At 43.0% G+C, this 21154-nt stretch overlaps 1 protein-coding gene across 4 annotated transcripts in view; it reads right to left on the bottom strand.

The window, feature by feature from the left end:
* Nucleotides 1-21154, bottom strand: part of DIP2C (disco interacting protein 2 homolog C) — a 333846-nt gene that overhangs the window by 43297 nt on the left and 269395 nt on the right. For all 4 annotated transcript variants that reach the window (XM_064444999.1, XM_064445000.1, XM_064445001.1 and 1 more), the window contains 5 exons: nucleotides 20626-20749; nucleotides 18863-18984; nucleotides 16073-16184; nucleotides 15845-15954; nucleotides 12941-13071 (listed from right to left, as the gene is read on the bottom strand). In XM_064444999.1, the coding sequence (XP_064301069.1) occupies nucleotides 12941-13071; nucleotides 15845-15954; nucleotides 16073-16184; nucleotides 18863-18984; nucleotides 20626-20749 (599 nt within the window). The remainder of the gene's footprint in view (nucleotides 1-12940; nucleotides 13072-15844; nucleotides 15955-16072; nucleotides 16185-18862; nucleotides 18985-20625; nucleotides 20750-21154) is intronic.

The raw sequence follows: 21154 nt of genomic DNA, 5'->3' as shown, positions 1-21154 counted from the left end.
ACCACGTTAAGATCCCTTAAGTGCCTCTTTTTTCGACTGGGCAGAATATCCCAAAATAAATTCAAAAGAACAAACTTTATCCCTGTACTGAAAAGTGCCCACACAAACTCCAAAGTAATAAGGGAGTAAAAAGCTGCATTGCTTTACCAGAAGAGAACCTTGACTCCAAGTGCATTTCACCAGGAAATAGTCCAAAATGGTGGAATTTGGGAATACAAATTTACACCAAAGACACATCTTTTCCCCCTCAGCAACACTAAAGAGTGGGGGTGAACTACCTTCCTCTCTTCATCAACTTAAGCTAGACAAATAAGAAAGATACTTGTGTTTGCTCTTAAACTCCCACCAACAGCCTGCAGCAAAGCATGAGGATTTGGATGGAAAATAACCCCAACTTCTCTAGACTGAGGGAAACAAACACTCTTATGATAAGACAAGGGCAAGAAGGAGGACCTGGAAAAGTATAGGCCAGCCAGCTTCACCTCCAACCCTGGAAAGGTGAAGGATCAGTTCATCTTGGAGGTCATCTCCAGGCATGTAGAGGAAAAGAAGGTTATCAGAAACAGCCAACGTGGATTCACCAAGGGAAGATCATGCTTGACCAACCTGATAACCTTCTATCATGGCGTGACTGGCTGCGTCGACGAAGGGAGAGCAGTGGATGCTGTTTACCTTGACTTCAGTAATGCATTTGACACTGTCTCCCATAGCATCCTAATAGACAAGCGAAGGAAGCATGGGTTGGATGAGAGGGCAGTGAGGTGGACAGAGAACTGGCTCATCAACAGAACTCAGAGGGTCATGATCAATGGAGCAGAGTCTGGATGGAGGCCTGTCACTAGTGGTGTTCCCCAGAGGTCTGTGCTGGCTCCAGTCCTGTTCAACATATTCATCAACGACCTGGATGAAGGGACAGAGCGTACCCTCAGCAAGTTCACTGATGGTACCAAGCTGGGAGGAGTGGCTGATACACCAGAAGGCCGCGCTGCCACCCAATGAGACCTGGACAGGCTGGAGAGCTGGGCCGAGGGGAACCTCATGAAATTCAACAAGAGCAAGCGCAAGGTCCTGCCCCTGGGGAGGAACAACCCCATGCACCAGCACAGGCTGGGGGCTGAACTACTGGAAAGCGGCTCTGTTGAGAAGGGCCTGGGAGCGCTGGTGGACAACAAGTTGACCATGAGCCAGCACTGTGCCCTTGTGGCCAAGAAGGCCAACGGTGTCCTGGGCTGCATTAAAAGGAGTGTGGCCAGCAGGTCGAGGGAGGTTATCCTCCCCGTCTACTCTGCCCTAGTGAGGCCACATCTGGAGTCCTGTGTCCTGTTTTGGGCCCACCAGTTTATGAAGGATGTGGAACTGCTTGAGCAAGTCCAGTGGAGAGCTACCAAGATGATCAGGGGGCTGGAGCATCTCCCTTATGAGGAAAGGCTGAGAGACCTGGGTTTGTTCAGCCTGGACAAGAGAAGACTGAAGGGGGATCTCACCAATGCTTATGAATATCTGAAGGGTGGGTGTCAAGAGGATGGGGCTGGACTCTTTCCAGTAGTGCCCAGTGACAGGCCAAGGGGCAATGGGCACAAGTTAGAACACAGGAAGTTCCACTTAAATATGAGAAAAAGCTTCTTTCCTGTGCGGGTGCCAGAGCAGTGGCACAGGCTGCCCAGGGAGGTTGTGGCATCTCCTTCTTTGGAAATATTCAAAACCCTCCTGCACGTGTTCCTGTGCCCCCTGTTCTAGGTGTCCCTGTTCAAGCAGGGGGGTTGGACGAGATGATCTCCAGAGGTCCCTTCCAACCCCTACCCTTCTGTGATTCTGTGGTTCTGTGACTTTTACTAAAAAAATCACTCTGCTTAGACAGAAATAAATGAAGACATTGCTAGCACCTTTTCTGAGTTTTCTAATCCCTCAGATATGCTGAGGAGTTCAGAATTAAACTGCAGAGCAGCAGGAAGTACCTAGCAGGAAGAAAACTCTGTGGTGCAGAACCTGAGACGTTTGCTGCTCCTGTCTATACTATATAAGCCCACAGAAAGATGGTACCATACCTGGAAACTTGATGACCGCCAACACAGGCTTTTCCTTCTGATCTGTGGTTTAATAACCCATGTGTATCATCTGATTTTCTAGAGCAGTTGGTAGAGCTAGGGAAAGAACTACGAAAATATTTGTGGGGTAAATGTGCCAGTTCCACAGCTGAAGTGGTTTATGCAGCACCTGGCCACCACAGTGTCAGTCATAACTTGGTTCACCTCCCTGCATCCATCTCAGAAACATTATGTAGGTTTTGTGAATCACTCCAAGCAACAAAATGTTCCTGGCAGCCACATATTCTTGAAATTCACAGACTTTTTACTGCCACGTTAACCCCTGAGAAGCTGTACGTCACCAATGTTTTGGTGGAGAGAAGCTGTGAAAAAACACCACTCCCTTGTATAGCTGGTTGAAACATTTCTACCACTCCAGTGGTTTCAAATCACTGTGAGATGTTAGAGGGTGTTTGCTTAGTATGGATGCCAACAATCAAGCAGAAGACCATGTGCTTGAATAGACTGCAGTTGTGGAAGGCTTCTTTGGAGATGCTGGATAAAGATAGATATGGTCCCAAATCTATAGGAAGTGCCATCAATGCTGCTGCTATGTAATTCCAGGCATGGTAGACATGTATGGCAGGTACCTCTAGGTATGGTATATTCTAGGTATGGTAGAGTCAATCCTGAAACTGAAGCACTGAATAAATAGACAGTTCCATCTCACATTCTTGAAACACAGTAGTCATCAAGAGATGGTTATGCTGTCAGTTTTGTTATTCTCATACTGGAAGCAATAGAATTGTGGTGAACACTGTTGCATCAGGGGGATCAGATGGGATGTCAGGAAAAGTTGGGGGTTTAAATATAAATCGTGGAAGCTAAAATTACCATTCTGAAATTGGAACAATATATGGTATATTGGAGTAGGCCAAAGAATTTGGTTATATAAATACTGGAAAGGAACTGAAGCAAGATTGTTTCTTCCACTGCTATAGAAATCTGTTGTCACAGAAGTAACTCCATCTCCCAATATAAGCCTTATAACAGGAGTAGACACAGTGCAGAACTGCAGAGGATATCTGACAGACCTGAACATCTGTTTATGAGTCTCCACCATTTTTAGAAAATGCAGAAAGAGTAGGCAAAAAAGAAGACAAAAAGGGACAGTGACTATAGAGCATCGTTGCATCATCTTGTAATGACTTTTGGGATGCAGATGCAGAGTGAAATGCAGTGGTACCTGAGGTGGGAGATCACCTTTTAGAAATGTTGTCTTCCTTTAGGGAAGCAATCTGGGGAAAAAATAAGTATTCATGTGGTGGACAAAGCCTTGAATTTTGGCAGTAAGTGAAAAGCTTTGTCTGCCTGCACTGAGCAAAGGCTGCCCAAGGACAGGAATACTCCAGTTAAATGCACCAGAATGTATTTTGGTATGATGGCGCCATCTGATCACACCACCGGTTCCACTGCCTGGCAGGCTGTTTTGGCAGCATACAGACATGCCTGGGAGGACATCTTGGCAGTTAACTGTTCCACTGAATCAAAGATTTACCCCATGTTGTGCTGAGGCAGATTAACAGTAAAGTCTGAGATTTTATTATAGTTCCAGCAATTTCAACAGGGCAATAAATACTGACAAATGGCAACTACAATTTGGAATTGCATTCTGGCAGGCTACTGACCCGCAGCTGCCCTTACTTCTGGCGTCCTTCTCAGGTGATGTGAGCTGCTTTCCCACTTAACTGCAGGAGGCAGGTAGATACTGCTCAGTCTTATAAGTATATGCATTTTTTTTCCTGCATTTCTGGAGATGATACTTGCATTTGGTGATGAGGGATAGGTATGGGAACTGGGCATTTGGTAGGGCCTGAACTAATTGAGTTGCCATGCACATAATTCAAAGTCTGTGAAAAGAGTCTGCTTGCTGAGGGAACCTGAACTGGACTGAACAAAAGCCTTCGCTATCATCTAGACCACAGCTTGCAGGAATGCAGGTACAGGCCACAGAGGAAAGTGTTTGGGCATATGTCTGTCCAAGGCTTCCCAGGACTTGGGCCAAAATAAAATCCTCAGTTCTCCTGGAGACCAATGATATGCACAAAAAGGGGCTTTTGGAGAACAAGTAAAGGCCTTCACACCATCTGCAGAGTCCAAAGATGCCCAGCTGGTATACAGTGCACTAAGCATGATTGCACATGGTAAGCAGATGAGCCCAAGGAAGTGCAGAGCGGCCCAGCAGCTCTTGTGAGGGAGGCTGATGCAGCCTGGGCATTGCCACGAGCAACCGCAGGAGATTTAAATGGCCCCAGGGAGTGTGAGCAACCGGGATGGTCAAACAGGGCGTGGCGCGGCAGTTTGCACGGCAGTTCGTGCAGGCAGGGCAAGCAGGGAGGGTGCTGCATCTGGCTCGTAGGCCCACAGCCCAGGAAGCTCTCTAGGACTCTGCCAGGATGGTGAGCACTCGCCGTGGAGCTAATACCAGTGTTATAATGACAAAAGCCCCAGAGAGGTCTGATGCATCCACCCAGATGGAGCCGGAGGCTTCAGCACAGATGGTAGGTTGCAACATGTGCCCCAACCCCTCGCCTGGTGAGAAGGTAAGTACCTGCACAAGGTGTGCACAGGTTGATGATCTGTTGTGCCGGGTGGCTGAGTTCCAGGAGACAGAAGGCTGAGTAATACTAGTAGAACTGAGGCAGAGGTAGATAGGCGGACTCAGAACCACACTCCTGTAGCAGACACCACTGAGAAGGAGGAGGCACCTTGGACCCTGGTGACCCACAAAAGCAGGGCTCTGCCTCAGCATCCACCTCCTGGTATCACCACCAGCAACAGATTTGTAGCTTTAGCGACTGCAGACACCCACGAGCAAGGTCCGCAAGGTGCAACTGTACCAGCAGCACAGAGGAGATACCACAAAAAGAAGAGATGACTGCTCGTAGTGGGTGACTCTCTGTTAAAAGGCACTGAGGCATCCATCTGCTGACGTGACAGGGAGTCACGAGAGGTTTGCTGTCTTCTGGGAGCTAAGATCCGAGACATCACTGAGAAGGTACTGCAACTTGTCAAAAGCACTGATTACTATCCTCTGCTACTCTTCCATGTGGACACAAATGACACTGCAAGCCAGAGTCTGGGCAGAACTAGGCAAGACGATAAAGCTCTGGGAAAGCAAGTGAAAAATATTGGTGCCCAAGTTATCTTCTCCTCCATACTACCCGTTGGAGAAAAATCGATGACTAGAAATAGGCAAATAATACAAATCAACTCCTGGTTATGTGGCTGGTGTCAATGTGAGGGTTTTGGCTTTTATGACAACGGGACATTCTTCAGCAACCATAGACTGATAGGGAGGGATGGACTCCACCTGTCTGGAAGGGGCAAGGGAATCTGTGGCAGCAGGCTGGCAAACTCGGTGAGGAGGGCTTTAAACTGAGGAACTCGGGGGGAGGGGGACAAACTGGCAATGCTAATGCCATCACACACAATGACAGGACAATCTGAGCAGTGATAAAGTTGCTGTGGCGGCCTCATGCAATGGCAACCAAAAGACCAACCAACATGGCTGTAGTGGGTCCTCATACACCCCTCTGGGGAAACCTGTGCTCAAGCACCTTTCTGAAATGCCTGTACACCATTGCACGCAGCATGGGGAACAAACAGGAGGAACTAGAGGTCTGCGTGTGGTCACAGGGCCATGATCTCATTGCAATCACAGAGACATGGTGGGATAGCTCGCATGACTGGAATGTAGTCATGGATGGGTACAGGCTTTTCAGGAAAGACAGACCAGCAAGGCAAGGTGGGGGAGCTGCTCTTTATGTGAGGGAGCAACTGCATGTATTGAGCTCTGCCTTGGAGTGGAAGGAGAACAAGTTGAGAGCCTGTGGGTAAAAATTAAGCGACAGCCAAATATGGGTGACACTGTTGTGGGTGTTTGCTACAGGCCACCTGATCAAGAAGAGGAAGTTGACGAAGCCTTCTACAGACAGCTGGAAGTAGCCTCACAATCGCAGGCCCTGGTCCTCATGGGGGACTTCAACCACCCTGATATTTGCTGGAAAAGCAACACGGCGATCCATGCGCGACCCAGAGGTTCCTGCACAGCATCGAGGACAACATATTGATGCAGGTGGTGGAGGAGCCAATGAGGCGAGATGTGCTGCTCAACCTTATCCTGACAAACAAGGAAGGGCTGGTTGAGGATGTGAGCGTTGGGGTACCATTGGCTGCAGTGACCACGAGGTGGCTGAGTTTAGGATACAGCGAGGTAGACGCAGGGCAACGAGTCGGGTTACAACTTTGGACTTCAAGAAGGCCAACTTTGGCCTCTTCAGAGATCTGCTAGGAGGAATCCCATGAGCTAGGGCTCTGGAAGGCAGGGGGTCCAAGAGAGCTGGACAGTATTCATGGACCACTTCCTCCGAGCTCAAGATTGGTGCATCCCCAGGAGGAAGAAGTCAGGCAGAGGATCCAGGAGACCTGCATGGATGAGCAAAGAGCTTCTAGAGAAACTCAAATGGAAGAAGGAGGTTCACAGTATGTGTAAAAAGGGACTGGCCACTTGGGGGGAATATAGGAATGTTGTCAGGGTGTGCAGAGATGCGATGAGGAAGACCCACTTGCAATAAAATCTGGCAAGGCATGTGAAAGATGATAACAAGAAGGGCTTCTTTAAATACAACAGCAGTAAAAGGAAGACTGGGGATAGAGTGGGCCCACTGCTGAACAAGGTAGGGGCCCTGGTGACACAGGATGCAGAGAAGGCAGAGTTACTGAATGCCTTCTTTGCCTAAATCTTTACTGCTAAGGCTGGTCCTCAGGAATCTCAGCCCCCAGAGAAGAGAGGACAAATCTGGAGAAAGAAAGACTTACCATCGGTTGAGAAGAATTGGGTCAGAAATCACCCAGGCAAACTGGATCCTTGCAAATCCATGGGCCCTGATGGGATGCACCCATGAGTGCTGAGGGAGCTGGCAGATGTTCTTGCTGAGCCACTCTCCATCATCTTTGAAAGGTTGTGAAGGACAGGGGAAGTGCCCGAGGACTGGAGGAAAGCAAATGTGACTCCAGTCTTCAAAAGGGCAAGAAGGAGGACCTGGAAAACTATTGGCAAGTCAGCTTCACCTCCATCCCTGGAAAGGCGAAGGATCAGTTCATCTTGGAGGTCATCTCCAGGCATGTAGAGGAAAAGAAGGTTATCAGAAACAGCCAACGTGGATTCGCCAAGGGAAGATCATGCTTGACCAACTAGATAGCCTTCTATCATGGCGTGACTGGCTGTGTCGACGAAGGGAGAGCAGTGGATGCTGTTTACCTTGACTTCAGTAATGCATTTGACACTGTCTCCCATAGCATCCTAATAGACAAGCGAAGGAAGCGTGGGTTGGATGAGAGGGCAGTGAGGTGGACAGAGAACTGGCTCATCAACAGAACTCAGAGGGTCATGATCAATGGAGCAGAGTCTGGATGGAGGCCTGTCACTAGTGGTGTTCCCCAGAGGTCTGTGCTGGCTCCAGTCCTGTTCAACATATTCATCAACGACCTGGATGAAGGGACAGAGCGTACCCTCAGCAAGTTCACTGATGGTACCAAGCTGGGAGGAGTGGCTGATACACCAGAAGGCCGCGCTGCCACCCAATGAGACCTGGACAGGCTGGAGAGCTGGGCCGAGGGGAACCTCATGAAATTCAACAAGAGCAAGCGCAAGGTCCTGCCCCTGGGGAGGAACAACCCCATGCACCAGCACAGGCTGGGGGCTGAACTACTGGAAAGCGGCTCTGTTGAGAAGGGCCTGGGAGCGCTGGTGGACAACAAGTTGACCATGAGCCAGCACTGTGCCCTTGTGGCCAAGAAGGCCAACGGTGTCCTGGGCTGCATTAAAAGGAGTGTGGCCAGCAGGTCGAGGGAGGTTATCCTCCCCGTCTACTCTGCCCTAGTGAGGCCACATCTGGAGTCCTGTGTCCTGTTTTGGGCCCACCAGTTTATGAAGGATGTGGAACTGCTTGAGCAAGTCCAGTGGAGAGCTACCAAGATGATCAGGGGGCTGGAGCATCTCCCTTATGAGGAAAGGCTGAGAGACCTGGGTTTGTTCAGCCTGGACAAGAGAAGACTGAAGGGGGATCTCACCAATGCTTATGAATATCTGAAGGGTGGGTGTCAAGAGGATGGGGCTGGACTCTTTCCAGTAGTGCCCAGTGACAGGCCTAGAGGCAGTGGGCACAAGTTAGAACACAGGAAGTTCCACTTAAATATGAGAAAAAGCTTCTTTCCTGTGCGGGTGCCAGAGCAGTGGCACAGGCTGCCCAGGGAGGTTGTGGCATCTCCTTCTTTGGAAATATTCAAAACCCTCCTGCACGTGTTCCTGTGCCCCCTGTTCTAGGTGTCCCTTTTCAAGCAGGGGGGTTGGACGAGATGATCTCCAGAGGTCCCTTCCAACCCCTACCCTTCTGTGATTCTGTGATCAATACTGAAGGGAGAAAGATATCTCAAGAAGTTGCACTAATGTACAGCAACAGGGATCATTGTGTAGGGCATGCAAATTTTCCCAGCAAGGAAAGGACCTTACCCGTACACCTTGATAGGCTTCTAGTGCTGAGAATAGGTGCAGTCTTCAGAACTTCCACATCAGAATACTGGGAACCAGTGAGAGTGGTGCCATAACCCAGCACTCTGCTTTAACCCAAGCTCTGGTGCTGTTTCCACAATCAGACACCCATAAGTCTTTGGTTAACACTGAAATGCCAGCATTTTGTTCCTGCAGTGCCTGCACTGCCCAGAACGACAGCCAGAGGGGACTCAAACTTCCTGTTACTGGCATGTCCCCCAAAAGCTTTAACCTCCTCATTTCAGACATTTCAGCAATTTCGGAGCCTCACAAGGGAAGCTTTCTAACACAGCTATGGGCTGCTACTGGGCACTTTTGAACTGACGTGTGACTTGTCACTTGGAAGTGTGTTGCTGATTGCTCCTAAGCACAAACACATGACCAAGCAGCACTAGTGGTGGAAATCATACCGTCTCTTGACAGAACATGGGGTGATCAGTGCCATTCCAAAGCAAAGTTCCTTTATCTAAATACTTCAAACCAGGTGAGCGAGTTCTAAAAATTTGGCCACTGTTTCCTTTTTGTATTGAAGAAAAAAGAGAGTCGGCCTTCTTGCCCTGCATACAGAAACCACAGCCTAAGGTTAATTAGATGATACAGATGGCAGCATCATTTCAGTTGGCATGGCATGAGAGACATCCTAAAATATCTAACAATAATTAATGAGTCCTAGCACACTGAAGTTTTCCAAAATGCAGTTCTCATGTTAATGCTGTAATTCCTTGCTTACTCCTTGCACAGTTCCACCTGTTTAGTTAATAAGAAACCTTGCAGCCTCTTGCTGCAGAAGCTACCCAGCAGCACCACTGGGATCTTCAGCTTGGGTATATGGAACAGAGACAGCAGGGGCAGGACAAGAGAAAGCTACTTCACTGCACGTTACCTGAAAAGCCTTTCCAGGACCATTTTATAGCATTCACGCTATTTATTATGTGGCTACTGTGGGCTGGAAAATTCTGTTCCTCTCGTTCAGTTTGAGTCTTACTGACTTGCACTATTACTACCTCAGTTTCTGAGAATTTATTTAAAATTATTAATGTACTTAACTTTCATTCCAGCAAGGACAATTCTATCTTCCAGTAGTAAAGGTAGAACTGCAGTATGGGTTGGCTTAGTTGGGATAAAGTAGAGGGGAAGTTCTTATTCTGTCACATCACTCAGCAACTATCAGTTAAGTAAATCCTCACTAATTAAGTGAAGAATGCTCTACTCTGCCCCACCATGAGCTGCATTAAGATAGAGACGTCTTAGTTTCAGGAAGCATTTTTGAACAATGGGATTTAGTATTGATTTTTTTTACACTGGAGGACACTTTTAATTTTTTTTTTTATTTCAAAGCATGTAATACATTTTAAAATGTAATGCAATGAAAGTCAGAATACTAGGATCACCCTCTCAGAATGGATAAATGAGATTATTAAAGAGAAGAATGCAAAAATAATGTATTTGTTTATCGAGTCATTAGTAAGAACCTGTAAAATTGGGAAGTTTGGGGTTTGTGAACTCACATGGGGCTGATGACTGCCGCCACACCCAGGACGTGCTGTTCAATGACAAAGGTTCCAAGGAAACCCTGCTGGAGCATGTAGCCAGTTTAGAGGGAATGTGGTAAATCCCCCTTTTTTAAAAAAAAATGTATTGCTCTGCTTTGCAAGGTTTCTTTTCTTTATTATTTTATACCCTTTAGGCCATAAAATAATAAATTTTTTAAAAATAAAAACTTTGCAAAACTACGCAATATATTCCAAACTTACCAAAGGGCTGGCTCCATGCTCCAGCAGCTTTCCTAAGTAGCTTTGACCTCACAGAATGGGGCATTCTGGGGCACCGCAGTGGAGCAGGCCAGCACAACGCCTAAGCACCTACAACAGGGTATAAATGGTTAGTTTTTCTCTCATTCCTCAGTCAGTGTCTCCTTTGGTCTAGTTAATAAAGGGATTTAAAAGTACTTGCCGTTTTAACTGCACCCAGCACAGGAGGTTGCTTTCTCTTCCCACTGGGCTCCTAAACTGAAGAGATCCTATTTAACTCCCAAAACCCCCTAGCTGATCAAAAATCGAAGATCTAACTTCTTTTCCATATGCCATTAGAAGTATTAATTCAGTTAATGGGTGTGGTGACAGAGAATCATAATTTTACAGTTAGAATCCTCTGAGGTAGAAATCTGGGCTGTAAAATGTTGGGGAAGATTGGGGTATGCTAAACTATGAAGAGTAAAATGCAAAGTTGCAAAGTTTAAAGTTATGAACAGTAAGAGTCTAATAACCTCCAGGTGTATGTTTTGCTATCACATCAAATAATACAAATTTCTAAAATAGTAATGACATGGAGATTAAGTTTGTAAGTGGAATTAATGAAGATGTATCTGATGTCAGCTTTCTCTAAATGACAGTTGCAATTCAAGCACACTGCAATTTTTCTGGTTTTATAGGAACAGGACATCAGTGGCAAAGAAGAGATTGACATGGTGGTTCGTAAGATTAGAGCGTTGCTGGCTTGATCTCAGTTCCTTCAACTCCCTCGGTTTTTTTCTCTTTGAAAATGGTATAAAATTTTCTATTCCTTCTGTAAGCTACAGAAAGGCACAGACCTTGACTGCTTTCTCCCAAAGGCTTGCTGCCTTATTCATTTGCCAGTGATAAACAATCTTCTCCTCCTAAAAGGCTGAATACTATCAGTATTGGAAAGGACCTGAGGGCAATGGTTCTGGAAGAAACAAAAATTCCCATATTCAGGAGAGTCGTGGGTAGCACAAATTACTTGGGTTTTGGACAGGTCAACATTTATCTGTATTTTACAGCTCTATAATGATGCTGCATAGAAGTTATTCCTGGATGCTCCGTGTCCCAACATTATCCCACTCAATAATACAGTCCTTAGCTGAACTCTCCTGTGGTGTTCTACAGTCCTTCTGGTCTCACTGACTGCATCATGGCAGATTTGGCCTAGCCCCCAGAAGAGCGAAGGCCTAACAGTGTTGACATCAGGACATGCTAGAACACATAAATCTATACAAGAAATATTCAGGTGACTTAAAAACTCAACATTTTAAAAATTTAACGCAAACAAAGTGATTTAATTAAGATCTCAAAATTTCTGAAAGGTTTTCTCAGTTTTTTTTGCAGCCTCAATATTTTTATTTCTTTGTCGGGGAAATAAGACGTTGAAAAAAAAGATTTTTCAAAACAAAGACATCTCTAATCCCTATGCAAAATCTGAAGTAATATTAGGGCATGTGTAGTTTGAATCAAGAAAGACTGATCAAGAATGAGTAAGATAATGCCATTAAACTTTGGCCCATTTAATATTTAATATTTAATAACAAGTATTTTAAAAGGGCAACAAAACAGGCCAATACCCTACTAGCTTACGTTTAAGTAAACAATACTTGTTGAAAACATATTGTTGCCCTTGTTATCAAATAATGCTTCCTTCAGGTATTTAGTAAATTGGTAAAAAGTTTATTTAGACAATTTTTATTGCCCTGGGTTATCTTCATTTTAGTAACTAAAAATAGCAGTACTGCTAACACCAAAGAACTTTATATGGAGGGAGCAAAGATGTCAGACTACTGTGACTTTAAGATGTCTTCATTAAAATGTGCTCTACTAATACTCCCATAGCTCTTCCCCCTTACCTCTGCATTGACCCAGCTAACTTAAAAAAAAAAAAAAAAAAGAAGAAAAAAAATCGATGGAACTGCTTTCAGTGCTGAACTGTAACTTCCCTGGAGTACAGAGATTGACAGAATTGTTAAATTTCTAAACTGCTTGCTAATAAAAAAAGCCAATTCGCATTTCACTAGAAATGTTTTTTTCTGACAGCTTTGCTACTGCCATAGAAGTATCCTTCTCAAGAAAACACACTTCCATGTCTCCACAAAAATCACATACGTAAGTTCCACAAATGAGGAAATCCCTGATATCTACTCGTGCTTTCAGATTAGAGAATGAAAAAGAGGGCACCAGGAAACCACTTCCTTAAGGTATTATTGGTGGAGCACTGCCTTCATCAAATAAAACTAGCCAGACCATGCAGAGGCAGCAGTAAAACAGCAGGAGGTCAATGAGCAGCTGTGTTGATGCTCTGCACTCATAAGTCTAAATACCTATGGTCATGCCCAGCTCAAACAAAGCCTATTCTCCGTACAGCACTCTCCATATTGCTTCCAGCAATTCCAATTGCCTAAGTCAGTCCTGGAGGTATTGTCTGTTCTTCCCATCCTTTTACCACTCACATCATCCGGTTTGCTGTGTTATAGTACAAAAGAACGGTATTTTAAAAGGTTGAGGAGAAACCTCACCTGCAGAGGCACCAGAGGACAAACCCAAGTCCACAGTAGGGGTCCAAGCAGATAGCAACTTCTCTGGAGGGATAAAGCTCACACTGCAGCTTAATAGAACGACAAAAGGCACTAGTGGCTGCATGAGACATCTGAAAGACAACAGCAAAGTAATTAAAATGATCAACTATGTTATTCCGAAGGCTCACTCCCAAACTGTGCCAAGTGCTTAAATCAGTTACAGAATAAAGAAAACAAATAAATATTGACTTTCTGCTCAGTGTAAACACACATGTAATTTATATCTAAGAAAACGTAATTTTTCTTCAAGAGGGCATCCAAATAATCGTGAAAGGGGAGGAGAGACAGAATGAATGATAAGTTTGAAGCAATTTAGGGAGAAAGCTGTGAGTGGTTTAAAGATGTGCTCCAAGCTGTATGCAAAGCTAATGATAAAAAGCTAAACTTTCTGGAAGAACAAAGGACTGAATGACTGCAGGATCTGAATTTGAAGTATTCTGTTGATCATCAGTAACATATTTCTAAGTACATATTTCTTAATACAATAAATGAAACCTGCCTATGCACTTTTCAAATTGAAGAGGATTTTGCATGCAAAATGGTACTAAGGACCTAATCATTCAGTGGCAAAGATCCCCAATAAACTTAGTAAAGATTCTGTAAAATGTCAAGTTATCCAGCTCCTAAGTGAGAAACAGGCTATTAAAAATCCCAGTAAAAAAGCTCCCAGAGATAAAACATGCAGAAAGTAGAAACAAAAAACCTGATGGAAAGGAAATTCTTCTGATTTCTTTTTTCCCTAGTGTTAGGATGTTTCCCACACTCACCCATCCTGGCTTGGAAGTTCTAAATAGAGTGGGAACAGAATTATATCTTTTAATCTTTGTCCTCTCCGTTAATATCAAGGAAGATACCTGTGTTAGAAAGACAGCCTGGATAGGATTTAACTCATCTAACCTTTGATCCCTGCCACATACTGAGCTAGCTGCCTTATATACTGCTAGAGTCAGTGGAGGAGAACAGGCACTTGGAAGGTAAAATTTATTTGATCTTAAGGTAAACAGGGGAATAAAGCTCCAGAAGTGACTTTTTCTCCATTGCCAATGAGAGCTGTAACTGAGGCTGGACATGTTCCAAGTGACGCAAAAAGACCAGCTCAAAACAGGTATCCACATGGTGATCATCTGCAGTTTGCAGAGATTAATTCTACCCTAGCTGAATCCAGACCACTTTTTCACACAGGATTAAACTGAACTCTGTAGGCCCAGAACTGGTGTTATTATGTGAATTTTGACACCATACTGGGTGCAAACTAGTGAAAAAGTTGAGCGTAAACGTAAGTGGAATATTCTACTTCAAAAGTCATCACAAACATTTATCAACTTCTCAGAAGCCATATAAGTTGTTTAGCCATTTTTTAAATTTAGCACTACTGCACTATGAATATAAGCCTGTGGCCTCTTACGATCATTTTATAATTAATTAATCACTAGTGATGATCTAGTAGATGGTTTACGTAAACCTGCTGCATCAGTGATCTGGAGCCTTTGTGACCCAGATATCAGAAGCTAATCAAGAATTCCTGGAAAGATTTATCTGAATTTCCATTTAGCCACATTAAGAAAAGGATGTTCAACTTGCCCTGCCTTTGACTATCTTTGAAGCTCTCCAAATTCTGACTTTACATAGTTAGCAGTCATTTCTTCAAGTCTGATAAGGTGGAATTCAGACCTGATTTAATATGGATGACTGCATCTCAAACAACCATTTAAAGCTACCTTTAGAAGAAATGGAGACTTACGTGACATTCACCCCATTCAAAAATCGATGTTTCAGATAAGTCAGATAAATTACACCCTAAAAGTCCCTGCTTCTCTCTGTTGATTATTGAGAAGCCCAGTGACTAGTCCACATCTGTAGACTATTTAAAGTTAGATGAAATCAATCTTCCAGGAGTATCTGATATGTAACCTTCAGGCAGCTCAGACATTTAACCGTCAGTCAGCCGTGGGATGGTCACTTCACTGCTCTGTGCTTCAAATTCTCCATCTGAAAACTGGGAAAATGACGCTTGCTTTGTTTATGAAGTATGCTGACAGCTTCTGAAAATAGACACATGATGCCAAAGAGCACGAGGAATTCAATACAGGCTGTAAGTGTGATATGATACATCAGCAAAAATTGCTAAGTAATCATAATCCTTGGATATGCAACAGATAGGAGTAAGGAAGTAACGGCTAAGAGAGTGATTCTACCTCTGCCTGTGTGCTGGTGAAACCAACACTGGAATAACACGTATATTAGCAGCTAGAAAAGACAGCTTTGATAAATTGTGGCTAGAGGGTTGGAGAAAATGCCAGAACAGAGATTTAGAGAGCTCAGGATGCCTCAGTTTATCAAACAAATCCATCAGTGAATTTTTTTTTGCTGATTAGTATTGTACCAGGCGAATATTTCAGAGACATTGGCAGTTCCCTTAATAGCATGAAGAGAATATTGAAAACCAGTGGCCAGCAGTTGAGTTGCAATAAAGAGCAAACAGTGAATGGGCACTGGAACAAGTAGAAAAGGGATGACCGGGTCTCATTTCCTTCATAAAACAGAAATAATAGATGCTTCGGTTGAAGAACGCTTCAGGCAGACAAGCTACTGGGCTACCTGCAGGAGTATCAGAATAACATTTTTAGTCTGAGGAAGAGGAGCGGGGCTAAACTCACCACACGCAGTACCAAAGCGAGTATAAAAGAACTAATTTCATGTTGATGGAATAAAAAATGACTGCAAGGGAGGGAGCAATTCCATTTCTATTACCAGGAACCAAGAGGAGTTACAAATCAGGAGCAATGTACCACCTGCCAGCCAGGCACAATAGCAGGAATGCCAGCTTTAGCAAGAAGTCCCTACCTTTACCCCTGCTAGCATGCCAGTTGTGGAGACGCTGAAGTCAAGGTAAGCAAGCGTTTCAGGGTTAGAAGGTTTGTAGATCTGTGCAGGCCGCTTCTTTGGCAAATCGTCTAGTGAAAATAGAGAAAGAAAATGTGTGTTCTTACTCCCACGACAGATAGACCTCTGAGTGATTGACAAATACAATGACAAAAGAAGACACAGAGGTCCCCAAGCCTTAGTACTCACCCGTATCTAGTACCGGAGGCCACGTTCTGACATCCACTGCTGCTGCTGCCTCTCGTGACCGTAACAATTTACATATTAATTGTGTAGTCATCAAGCAGGCAGAGCGGCTCACCTAGGAATTTAAGAAATAAATAATGACGCAATGGGATACTGATTAATTCTCCCACGAAAATGAGCAAGACCATGATTTATTTTCTGCCAGAACAGGACACAGCTATATTAGTCTTAGGTTTTTCAATTAGGAGGTGTAAAGATGCACAAAACTTGCAGCTCACAAAGCAGACAGAGTCATGTAAGTTTTACAAATTACATGAAATTGCACTTTGAGAAGAGTGTTGTAATGAAACTAAAGGCACCTTAATAGTGAGAATGTGACTTTTCTAACACATCATATCAGTTATAAACCCAGAATGCCAGCAGAGAAGACTGACCAAAACATTTCCTATGTGATGGTAATAGATCTTGGTTTATAAACAGTATTTTCACATAAACCAAAACTGAGCCTGACATTTATATGAATAATTTTAAGTCAATTCTATGTTAGCCATATATTCCCGATTCCTGTGCTAGTGATAAACCACTGGGAAAGTCTTCTGATATCGGCAAAATAGCTCTAGACCAAAAATTGTGCAGGTGGCTCTAAGAAATGAAATGGTAAGTTTACTGCAAATACCATCTGCACTTAATTTTAGATGACACATGCTGAAGGTATTCTCCTTTTAGATTTGCTATTTTAAAAAATACATAAGTAGCAACTACAAGAATATTTCTTACTGATTGTAAAAATTAATATATTTAAGGAACTATTCAAACATAAATATGAACACTGTTAATCACTGAAGACAGTACAGAGGAAAAACTGAAAAGGCAGCATCATTCTTCTTTTCCTTGAACTGCGAGAATCTATGCAAATATTGCGAAGAGTATTTTTTTCTTTAAGGAATCTGAGACGTTTCATTGCATGCTGAATTTCCAATGCTCAACCTAAGGAAATCGGTAACCATATGTACACTAAAGATTACCACTGAGCAGAAGAGATCAGCTTCTGTTGACAGTAATCTCCTGGAGGTCAACTTCATAGAGCATATGAGGAAATTAGGAGCATACAAGCACTGACCCAAGCTCTACTTACTTCCTCTAACCCCACAATTTCCCTTAACAATCTAAATATTTCCAGCTAAAAGTGAAGACAAATTAAGCCACTGCAGCATCCCTCAATCCTGTTGTGTCCCTGTCATGGCAAGGCAAGGTAATTCTTACATAGATAATCTTCATCTGTGAAAATCTTGATTTGGGACGTAGTGGAACCATAAAACAAACGGAATTTCAAGAGTTGGCAGTTACTAGCCCTCTCAGGAATTACATTATCTAGAAGATCAGGAGGTTTATTAAAACACAGAATGTCCATGCCTGGAGAATAGCAAGTCAGAGGTAAAGACCTAGGGATGGTGGGAGGAAGAAGGAAGACATCTTACCTACCTGTTAGCAACTGCTTGAGATGGGGCACAATAAAGTTCAGTTATATTTTAGTACGAGTTCATCACCAAAACACAATTGTGTGAGCAAAATTTTGTTCAGAAGTCATTCTTACTGACTTCAAAAGGCGTTGTGTAGACATATAGCATGTCAGAGCAGGCTTTGACCCCATCACACCAGGAAATATGTAAGATTGCATCAGCAATGAAGGAACAGCCTCAGTATTTTAATTTCTACAAGGTCATCCCTCTCCAAAATGAAAGAAAATCTTGTGTAAAACAGAGCTGAGAGGCTTTTAAGTCAAACTGGCATTAATATGGCTAATAAATGTCCATATTTTATTTGGTCTATTGAAGGGTTGACAATTACAAGTCAGCTTAGACCTGTCATGAAACCAAACAGATCTAGTCTGGCTATTAAACATCAAAGGAAAAACAAAATAACACATTTTACATCACTTCTATAATTTTAACAACTGATGTTTAAAAACTGTGAGTGCCAAAATGCTAAATAATAAGAACCCTGAAGACAACAGGATGGTTTCTCATACTTCTACTGATACTTTGTGGCTTCAGATGCTCTAAGGACAGCCACAAATTATAACTATCTCTTGTACTCATTACTTGAAAATAGCAACATTAATTAGAAATGTTAAAACCACATTTGTTTCAACTTGTTTTTTCAGAGACTTAGAAGTCCATTCAATAGATCAGAAACTGCCAGATGTAAAAGGCTATCTCTTTGCAACCATTTTATTTCCCTCACTAACATGCACAATGCAGTTATTTATATGCAACAAAGACCAAACTTTATCAGATAAAGCCAAAATACCAAAAGAAAGCATTGAATGAAAAAGTCTGAGTAACACTTCTCTGGATGAACCAAAATACTGACCAACACCTTCACAAAAGAATTTTGAAATTGCTTCGAACTGCAAAACAATTAGATGTACAGAGCTGAGCACAAATCACCATCAGGTCAAGATGACCTTTCCACTGGGATTTTTCTCAATAGTCAGTGTAGCACTGCCAGGTGAGGAATCCTACCATTCTTGGCATATAGCTAAATACAAAAAAGCACTTCAAATATATTTCCTGGAAGGAGTCATGTAAAATGTGCAAAATGTGACAGCGGAAGTCAGAAGGTTGTGTGCTGTCAAGCAGTGTTGACCCTGCAACACACTGAAGTCCTGAATCTTTGGAAGTAATACAACTCTTCAACCTACACCGCCACTCACTTAAGTTACTGTTCCTAAAGAGTACTCAAATCCTCTGCCCATTTAATCTACTTGTGCACTTTCAGGTGTCTTCTCACCTCCACAATCATCTTCACTGTAGGTAACGTGGTAGCTATGTTCTGGGGATGTGGAGGTCGAACTGTTATTGGCACACAGCCTGCATACAGGCATCCGTAAAATGCGGCAATCAGGTCTATTCCTGCATGAAGAACAAAACACAAATCCTCCCCTCAAAATCAAATAATTTAATCACAGACACCTATGTCAGCATAAATATTACTTGGAACTCAACTCAGAAGGTTAAATGAGTGACTAAGCCCTTTAACAGATTTCTTTTTCAGCCCCATGTCAGTATTTGTTCAGCTTCACTGATTCCTTTCAATTGTACTGTTCTTCTGAGCATGAAAAACCAAGGGTGACACACAAAGCTGCAGCCAGATATCACCATTTAGGTGAACTCCACTTTTATGATCAGGAGCTAACCCGTTAAAAAGACTGATTTCTACAGATTAATTATCTACCTAAATTTACATTTATAGGCAAATAAGAGTCTACAAGAAAAGGAATGCCCCAGCAAAAGGATGAAATGGGATGATGCAGAAGGAATGTCTGGAGGTTTCATTAAATACTCTCTCGTGCCATTTTTAACCTCAGATATGCAGCTTTGACTTATCTACCTGAAATTTTACAGTAAAAAAGGGAGTAATGAGTTTGAAATCCTGCTTCTAACATAAAACCACAGGTATAGTTCTATATGAACATTGACTGCATGCGACAGATTGTGGACAGCACGCTTCAGGCTATCTAAGGAGGCTGAACAGACAACAGCACAAAGGTCCCATAAATAGTGTTAGTTGCTAGGTCCCTGGTGCTGTACACAGGCCGTGATAAGACAACAATGGGAGCTGTTTTATTCTTTCAGTGGAAAAGGATCTGGAGTACTGATAGGTTATTGTTCCTTCAGCAAAATGCTTTATTCTTGGGAATTGAAATACAGAAAATAAAAACTCAAGTTTAAAATACTAGTTGTCTTCTGTGGAAAAAAGTTTTCTGATATTAACCGCTGAGATACTACTCCTATAAAGATGTAACAAGTATCGTGCAGCACTTACAAAATAAGTATTGCAATACAGGCTTAAATCAGACTTGATTTCACCAACACACATGAAATGCTAAAGACAAAATAGCAGCACTAGATCAGAAATAATTTCAAGCAAATGTCAAATGTGGTACTGGTTAACTCAGGCTTAAAAGCACTTATGTGAAAGGATGAAAATCCAGGCCACAGTGAGCTGTCTAGGTTAAAAATGTATAGAGAAAATAGTGATTATAATTTGGTATTTCTTAATCATCTGCTATCTATTCATCATATTTCTACTCTAAAAAACATGGATTACTTCCTAGGTATTGCTGTTTTACCCTCATGAAATGCAGCACTTCCAAGAGGGAATTCAACAGGTGAATCTAAGAACACTCAGCAGATGCAATATTTTAGCAGAACTGTGTGTTCATAAAATAGTATATTTCTAGCAAATTAGAAGAAAAGCAGTAACTAGATTTGACTGCTTATAAGAGATGGGTTTTAAAAACACAGGTTAATCTTAATCTGAACCCAAAGAAATCATATCTATGCGCATACACAAAAAGAAATTCTTTTAAATATATTTGACTAAGTTCAAAGAAATGTACAGAAGGCAAAAATTTTGCATTTTGCCCCTTAACATGGTTTACAGGTTTGTAACAGCACCATTGCACCAATGTGGTTTAGAACCACAACCGTTCTAAAGGATCTTGATAAACTCTTGGGACTACCAAAGTACCAAACACGGCAGTTCTTTACCTGGTGGGTAAACCAAAGCCACATGGTCTCCATCTTGTAAATGTCCCCTTTCCATCAACATGACAGCTATCTTCTCAGCTCGTTTGTGTAGCTGGACACACGTTAGCGAGTTGGCTATTGTTCCCTGCACAGGAAGAAAGATAAATGTCACAGAAGATAATGCAATGTGCTGAAATTCTATTTTCCTCTGCACCTTAGAAGTTACTGGATGAGCTGCAGCCACAGTATGTCATGCAATCAACTTAAGTATGGAAACCTTCAGCCTTGTGCCAAACGGTAGTTGGAAAGAAAAAAGATGTTTGCCACGCAAAGGAATGTTCTCTATTTCCCTTTCTGCACTTTCTGCCCTCAACAGCGTTTCCTCTTTAACCAAAGGGGTACAGTAGTATGCTAATATCCTGCCCAGGTAACCTGTTCTTCTTCCCTTGCTATACAGGCAGCATTCCTGCCACAGCCAGCAAAGTGTCTTTATGGTCTCTGCAGCAATCCGGACAATCTGTGGAAAGCAGTCCTGAAAATTTCACTTCAT

The sequence above is a fragment of the Phalacrocorax carbo genome, chromosome 2 (assembly GCF_963921805.1).
Source record: "Phalacrocorax carbo chromosome 2, bPhaCar2.1, whole genome shotgun sequence".
Classification (NCBI taxonomy): Eukaryota; Metazoa; Chordata; class Aves; order Suliformes; family Phalacrocoracidae; genus Phalacrocorax; species Phalacrocorax carbo.
Note: the sequence above shows the minus strand (reverse complement) of the source record. Positions and strands in the feature narration are given on the sequence as shown.